Source organism: Lucilia sericata, unplaced genomic scaffold (assembly GCF_015586225.1).
Source record: "Lucilia sericata isolate MDLA Ls3-8-SP2 unplaced genomic scaffold, ASM1558622v1 Contig000107F_arrow, whole genome shotgun sequence".
NCBI classification, from domain to species: domain Eukaryota; kingdom Metazoa; phylum Arthropoda; class Insecta; order Diptera; family Calliphoridae; genus Lucilia; species Lucilia sericata.
The window spans coordinates 16,012-24,922 of NW_023994139.1; the positions used below are offsets into that span (position 1 = coordinate 16,012).

The window sequence follows — 8,911 nt, forward strand, 5'->3', positions numbered from 1 at the left end:
GGGACAGGATATTTGTCGGCAACAGTTATTCTGTTTAGAGCCCTGTAATCACCACAGGGACGCCATTCATTTTACCATATGAAGGGGATTTGACCAGTTACTGCTGGATGGTCTAATTATTCCTTTGTCCAACATGTACTGGAATTCATCTTTAGCAGCTTTCAATTTAACAGGATCTAGTCGCCTCGGCCTACACGAAATACTTGGTCCCTGGGTGATTATGTGATGATAAATGCCATGATTTGATTCAAAAGTATCAGATGGAGTGAAAATTTCTGGATACTTTTTGAGCAAATTGTGATATATACTATCACTAGAAACCATTTTGATGCCAGCAAACGATTCATTGACTATATTACCATTCGTTTTTAGATTGGTTGTACCATCAACTAACGCTCTCTGCTTCAAGTCTGGAAGAAGATGGTAATGACGAAGGAAATCAGCTCCGATGATTGGGCGCGATACATCAGCAATTACGAATTTCCATTTGAAACACCTACGTAAACCTAAGTCTAAATTGAGAACGATATTGCCATAGGTTTTGATTTCTGTACCGTTTGCTGCGTATAGTGAAAGTTTTTGAGGTGACTTACGATTTTTACAAGGGTATACTGAAATTTCAGCCCCAGTGTCGACAAGACATTGTATTTTTGAGTATTTTTCTGTTATAAATAAACGACCATTATATAATTCATCCATACAAGCGGTCGAAGAACTTGTATGAGAGTTGTTTAGTTTTTTTGTGTTTCAAATTTGCACGGTTAAATACATTTTCGTGCTTTTTCAGCAAAACGCCAATGGTACCAACATAAACCTGACTCCTTTCTATTTGTTAAACTTCCTCTTGAACGAGATCGAGCTTTAAAAGATGAGGAATTTGTGCGTTGACTTGACCGTGAGCGAGTTTCCAAAGCATCAATCCGAGAAATAATGTTGTCCAATTTACTCGAAATATCTGCATTTTGAGGCGTAGATACTTCAGAAACAAACATGGATGTTGAACTTGAAAAAGCTTCAACAATTTTGTCGGCTTGGAAAGCTAATTTATCAACGTCATTTGTTTCACAAACAGCTAAAATACTCTTAACCTTGTCCGGCAAACGTTCCATAAAGAGTGTTTTCAAAATATCACTGCTAACTTTACCGTTGGAAAGAGATTTCATACGTTGAAGGTAATGGGATGGTTTTTGGTCACCCATATTCATACCACTTAGTAATCGTTTTAGTTGATGCTCTGTAGATTCAGCGAATGATTTGATTATGCGCTCTTTTAGAGTTTCATATTTACCAGATGTAGGTGGAGAAATAATTATGTCTTTAACCAAAAATAATACAGATTGGTCCAAATTCATTACCAAATATTCAAATTTGGTAGTGTCTTGAGTTATTCCACACATACGGAAACTTGCTTCAACTTGAAGGAACCAAACCTCTGGTTCATCCTTCCAAAATGCAGGAAGTTTAGGAGTTTTTGCAGAAGAAATTTCTGGAGACACTGCCGGAGGTGGTGTAGGATTCGATTGTGGCATCTCTTGCGATGCGCTTCTTGATGGCAAGTCTTCAAAAACAGGCATGTTGATTGTTGCAATTATATTAACTTTTCTTACGGGGTCACCAATTATAAATGAATACACATTTATATTTTATAAAAATTTAAAAATATTTATTTGTTAACAGTCAAAATTGCTTCTAATGTGTTTTAAGTTAAAAATCTAATGAAAATTTTATGAAAATTTTTTACAATATAAAAAAAGAATATTTGATTAAAAATGTATTTAGAATATAAAGTATAAAGTATTAGGAGTGGTGCCTACAAAACACGTAATTTTCTTACAAATATTGTATCCCAAAATCGATAAACACGTTTTAATATAACTGTACCGCCAGACATTGCATATTATGTTGCTAATTATGACTTTTTGACTTGTGGAAATTACTAATTTGTTGTTACGCTCTTTTGAATTTCATTTCAATACAACATGTATTTTGGCGCAGTGAACCATTTTCAATCAAGAAGTCGATTTAAAATTTTTTGTTGTTACGCCTTTTTCATTTCAGGTATAACGCAATGTCTAACGGTAAAGCCCTTACTGCACAAAGAGCGAGCCAGATCGAATAACATAGCGTATCATCTATGTCATGATAGAAGGAAGTAGGATTGGAATATCTTGACAAGATGAGTAACCTTTAGTTATACACTTCTTTGAAACCATAACTTTCGATGGCTGGATACCGAAATATTAGTATTAGTCACAGAAAGCTAGTCACGATATGTACTTAAGCCCTCACATCACAAGAAATGAGCCCATTATGGAGTCAAGACACTTACCATCGATTATCTACGATGTAAGTGGTTTCCACCTTGGTACTTGACCATAGTACTCTGCGCACAATTTCGTCACTAATTTTTATTCACAGGACTGTCCTGAGTTCGTTGTTAATTTTTGAGCTGATAGATGAAGGTTCTTTCGGTATTTCCTCAGTATTTCTCTGTCATCCTGTATTCTCTTGAAAATTTTATGTTATGTGAAGTACCCGAAATTACCCTTTTTATTCGTTCCCACGACAATTGGATCTTCGCTCCGGAACGACCCGATTCATACTCGGCCAAAGATTGTCAACCCAGCGACAGCTGTATCAACCGAAAGTTTTTCCCCAGGAAAGAACTATCGGCCACAGTCGAACTGTTACAACAACAACAAATTTTAGTTAACAAATTTAGTCCGTTCGATAATATTGGAATATTTTGCGTGAATCTCAGTAAATCGCATTTCGGTTTAATCGTCTTGAAGTGGTCGATGTGGAGTTAACAGCCACGGCTCTAATAGATAGCCACAATCTCCTATTATATTAAAAAATTAAATTCAATATAATGGTGCTTTTTTTGTTATTTTATTTATTTTAAATAACAGCCAAATGTTCGCTTCATCTTGCAAATACTTTTGTTCAAAGTGAGTGCGTAGTAGGGTGATCGACTCGGTTTTTCAACCGGTTTTAAAACTGTTTTTTTCTACTTTACCAGTGTCGGTTTTTTTCTAAATGTTGATTTTTCGAATATCAAATAACCCGGTTTTCTTTTCTTTTAAAAACCTGTTTCGAATGCCTTTATTTGCTTTGTATTCAAAGATTACTTAAATTAAAATTTGAAGTAAATAATAATACAGCCCTTCTAAATTTTAAAAATATTGGAGTCCAGGAACTAGAGTATATTCTAACATACCTTTTATTAAACTTTTTTGATTTTCCTAATTAATTAACAAATTTTATTTGTAAAATTTATTGGAATATACTATTTGATAAAATTTTATCAATCATAAGATTATATTCCAATTACAATAATTAATTTGCGACTAAAATATTATGGAAGTGTTGGAATGCCTATGAAAATTGTTATTGTTGGGATTTTAGAATAAGCTAGGATTACATATTTAGTTATGTTTAACGGAAGTGTCCATCTTTTTTTTCCATTTTTTTACATTAAAGAAATAATGTAAATTAGACGACTAAAGTTATACAGTTGTATTCATAAAAAATGCTTATTTTAGATTTAAATCACACAATAGTTAAAGTACACTTTAGACTTAAAAGCCTTTAATAAAATTGTGGTATTCATAAACAAATAATAAATCTACATTAACTATTGTGGTGTTTATTGTTTAACTTGGCAGCACTGTACAATTTGGCTGTCATTTTCTGTGTTAGTGTTGCGAACAATTAGGATAAAATATTCGTTGAGTCGGTTTTCTTAATTTTATATTTTTGGTTATAACACATTTTTGAAAATAAGAACGAACTTTTAAGAAAAATAAATGTATACATGGCTACAATAAATATATATTTAGTTCAGATGAATGAATATAACATATATATTTTTAGTTATAATAAAAGTAGTCGAATAACGAATATTTTGTGACAAAATAAACATCACTATGCACATTTTGTTATTTTTACTTATTTTTATAGCAATTTTTAATAAATTTTTGCAAATACTGATAAATTTCTTTGATAAAAGACTACATTTTATTGCCGGAGAAGATATTTTGCATTGATAAAACACTAATCAATATAATTTACACTCTTAATTACTTCATGGCTTTATATTTAGCGAATAAACTATGAAAAAGACAAATAAAATGATTGTGGCCATGATTTGATTGACAGGCGGGCATTTCCAAATTGCCAAAAATAGTATTGACCAACTGGAATACTGTCAAATATTCATCTATTAATCCAATAATGCCTAGATTTTAGTTTTTTCATCAAAATAGAAACTTTTAAAATTTATCTGGAATTTTATTTACAAATTTGTAAACGTTAAAATTACAATTTTTAGATTTCATTTCAGAATAAAACATGATTAGTTTTCGTCTTCAACCTAAAATTAATGAAAAAAGCTTAATCAGAGACAAAATTTGTAAGAATTCAACTTATTGTTGGCTTAAAGTAGGGTCGAGCGTACAATAAATTTTTTCTATTTGTCATTGGTTTATTGAAGGTATTTTAAGCTATATGACGTTTATGAATACCATTTTCGTGGATTTTGCTTAATAATGTTTAATAAACCTAAATTAACTTTTTATGAATAAAACCGATAATCTTTTAGAGCGGATCTTTGAGTTGACAATCAAAAGCTAATTAATAATCAGATTAGTTAATCTAAAAACAAACTTAATCTGATGTTAATCCCCTTTGATGTTTTTGAGTACAAGATTAAACTTCGCAGTGTTGGCATACAAAACGTTAGAAAACGTCACTGTTTGTTATCAAAGCCATGCATGTTTTATAAAAAAGAAGAAGATAATTTTAAATTTAATATGAAAATTAAGAAAACTTAAATTTAAAACAAAAAATTGTATTTTGAAGTCCCCATAATTTATATTAATCAATAAATCAAACATTTTAATGTTTATTTTTATAAACATTTTATTAAATTTTTTGCATCAGCTGTTTACACTTTTGCATTTGTTGCTCAAGTTTAAACCACCTCCATTGGGCGCTTAAACTAGCAAACAAAATTAACTAATAGAGTACTCAAAAACATCCTTCGATGATTAATTTTAATTTAATCGCTAATCTTTCTCCTACAGATTGGCCCTTAAACTGTTAAAAATCAAAATTACAAAATTCATTACAGTATAGATTTTATCGAGGTTCAAAGTTCATATTTTTTACGATATTTTTCAAAAAGCAAATTTGACATCGTATATTTTCTAAACTATCTATCCGTTATAGTTATACAGTTGTATTCATAAAAAATGCTTATTTTAGATTCAAATCACACAATAGTTAAAGTACACTTTAGACTTAAAAGCCATTAATAAAATTGTGGTATTCATAAACAAATAATAAACCTACATTAACTATTGTGCTGTTTATTGTTTAACTTGGCAGCACTGTACAATTTGGCTGTCATTTTCTGTGTTAGTGTTGCGTACAATTAGGATAAAATATTCGTTGAGTCGGTTTTATTAATTTTATATTTTTGGTTATAACACATTTTTGAAAATAAGAACGAACGTTAAAGAAAAATAAATGTATACATGGCTACAATAAATATGTATATATAAATATATATATATAAATATATAAAGTGCAAAAGTACTCATGTATATTCTTTCAGCGAAAAATCGGTTAAATGATTATTGAATATGGAATTTTTTTTTCAAAATCATTTAGTTTATATACAATGCTACAAAAATAACAATAAAACTAAATTATTCTACTTAAAATTTTTCTACATAACATCTAAAATTAAAATAAATTCACTTTTTTGTCGGACAAAATAAAGTGTAAATTTTATATATCATTATTTAAATTTCTTGTATATCAAAATTTTTTATCTATTTTGGTTCTGATTTTAATATCTGTATCTATTTAAGCCATTTTGGTAATTTTGTTCTCCATTATTATTCGCATTCGCTTTCCCTTCCCCTTGCTATCCCCATATGATAATTTTCAAAAGAAATACGTTTTTGATCACTATTTCATCGGAATTTTTTGATAAATTGTGGTCCAAAATTAATCTATTGGATTTAGGGCGGTGCTCTGAGCAACTTATTTCAATTTTCAGTGATTTTTCCTACAGTAATGTTATTTTTTAACTTTATCAAGTGCTTAAGCTTATTATCTTGCCGAAATATAAAGTTGCCCAAGTCCATTTCGAAGGCACTGATCTTAAGATTTCACTGCAATATGCTCATATAGTGTTCATTGGAGCTTTTTGAATAAATTTCACCTATGGGTCAGTTGACACTTACGAAGAGTCAACTGACCCATACCTTCAATCTTTCACCAACATATTTATAAGCTTAAAATTTTTTTTCGATTTTAGTATTTAATTTCATATTTTTTAGATCAAATTTACGTAGTTGGTCAGATGAGTCCCAATTTCTACCGAAAATTTTGAAATGTCGACAATGAGTGTGAATTAAGCCCTTCAATATACAAAATTTAAAAAACAATACCCCAGGTTTCAAATATTATAGTGGAGGGCTATCGGTATTGTTACATTATTCAACTTTAAGAGCGAGAATCTTAGTGAAAATGGAGTAACTAATAACAAATGAGCAATTCACGAGCTTATTTAATAAAAATTTGGAAATAAATGCCGTAAAAATGGGTTTGGGAGACTTAATGCCTCAACCGATTCATGACTTCAAACACACGACTAAGGTTAAAAACATTATTGTAAAAAAAAAAAACACTGAAAAATTTGAATGACCTGCTCAGAGCATCGCCCTAAATCTAATAGATTAATATTTGACCACAATTGATCACAAAATTCCGCTGAAATAGCGAACAAAAACGGATTTCTTTTGAAAATAATAGTATGGGAGAAAGCAAAGGAAAGTGAAAGCGATTGCGAATAATAATGGTAAAATAATTACAAAAATGACTTGAGTAGATCCAGATATTCAAATCAGAACCAAAATAGATAAAAAATTTTGATATACATAAAATTAAAATAATGATATATAAAATTTACACTTTATTTTGTCCGACAAAAAAGTGAATTTACTTTAATTTTAAATGTTATACAGAAAAATTTTAGGTGGAATAAATTTGTTTTATAGTTATTTTTGTAGCATTGTATATAAACTAAATGAATTTAAAAAAAAGTTCCATATTCAATAATCATTTAACAGATTTTTCGATAAAATAATGTAGCATGAGCACTTTTGCACTTTATTTTGTCCGATAGTGTATATATTTTTAATTATAATTAAAAGTATTCTAATAACGAATATTTTGTGACAAAATAAACATCACTATGCACATTTTGTTATTTTTACTTATTTTTATAGCAATTTTTAATAAATTTTTGCAAATACTGATAAATTTCTTTAATAAAAGACTACATTTTATTGCCGGAGAAGATATTTTGCATTGATATAATACTAATCAATATAATTTACACTCTTAATTACTTCATGGCTTTATATTTAGCGAATAAACTATGAAAAAGACAAATAAAATGATTGTGGCCATGATTTGAGTGACAGGCGGGCATTTCCAAATTGCCAAAAATAGTATTGACCAACTGGAATATTGTCAAATATTCATCTATTAATCCAATAATGCCTAGATTTTAGTTTTTTCACCAAAATAGAAACTTTTAAAATTTATCTGGAATTTTATTTACAAATTTGTAAAGTTAAAATTACAATTTTTAGATTTCATTTCAGAATAAAACATGATTAGTTTTCGTCTTCAACCTAAAATTAATGGAAAAAAGCTTAATCAGAGACAAAATTTGTAAGAATTCAACTTATTGTTGGCTTAAAGTAGGGTCGAGCGTACAATAAATTTTTTCTATTTGTCATTGGTTTATTGAAGGTATTTTAAGCTATTTGACGTTTATGAATACCATTTTCGTGGATTTTGCTTAATAATGTTTAATAAACCTAAATTAACTTTTTATGAATACAACCGATAGTCCCTAATTAAAGCCAATGTCTCAGAGCGGGTTTTTGAGATGGTAATCAAATGCCAATTAATAATCAGATTAGTTAATCTTAAAATAAATTTAATCTTATGTTAATCACCTTTGATGTTTTTGAGTACAAGATTAAACTTAGCAGTGTTGCCATACAAAACAACAGAAAACTTCACTGTTTGTTATCAAAACAATGCATATTTTATAAAAAGAAGAAGACAATTGTAAATTTAATATGAAAATTAATGAAAACTTAAATTAAAAACAAAAAACTGTATTTTGGAGAGTCCATAATTTATACTAATCAATAAATAAAACATAAATATTTTATTAATTTTTTTGCATCAGCTGTTTACACTTTTGCATTTCGTGCTTAAGATTAAACCACCTCCAATGGGCGCTTAAACTAGCAAACAAAATTAACTAATTGAGTACTCAAAAACATCTTTCGAGGATTAATTTTAATGTAATCGCTAATCTTTCACCTAAAGATTGGCCCTTATAGTTTAAAAATACTTTTGTTGGAAAATGACAGTTTCAAAATAAGGATAATTATATTAAAAAATGTCCTTGAGTCCAAGATATCTTAAAAAAGATATCTTCCACTTTCTTTGTTATTCACCAAAAAAAGCTTATAGTGTTCTCAACAAAATATAAAAATTTCAGAATGGCACAATGAGGGAATCTCAAGTTAATCAAATTTTTAAATATATAATTTTATTTTTCGATGACCACAAAAATAAATTTAATAATTTGAAACAAAAAATAAATTGTTTATTAAAACATACATGGGAATTTTTTATTAATGAAAAAAATTTAAGTACCATTTAATAATTTTTTTATTTCATTACAACTTTTATGATAATGGTAATGAATTTTCAAAAAAAAAAAAAAAAATTACTAAGGGTTTTCATTTAAACGTTCAAAACCCTCTTAAACTGTACAAGCTTCCATTCTCGCAATTGAATTGTTTGA

At 28.7% G+C, this 8,911-nt stretch overlaps 1 protein-coding gene across 1 annotated transcript; it reads right to left on the bottom strand.

Moving 5' to 3' along the window:
- Nucleotides 1-761: 761 nt before the first annotated feature.
- LOC119600195 lies at nucleotides 762-1,574 on the bottom strand. Its single transcript, XM_037950292.1, has one exon. It carries the CDS (start codon nucleotides 1,572-1,574, stop codon nucleotides 762-764), a length of 813 nt encoding a protein of 270 aa, XP_037806220.1.
- Nucleotides 1,575-8,911: the final 7,337 nt, after the last annotated feature.

Bases quoted from the DNA above. Each gene is read 5' to 3' on its own strand.
- LOC119600195 (XM_037950292.1), bottom strand. From the start codon at position 1,574: ATGCCTGTTTTTGAAGACTTGCCATCAAGAAGCGCATCGCAAGAGATG.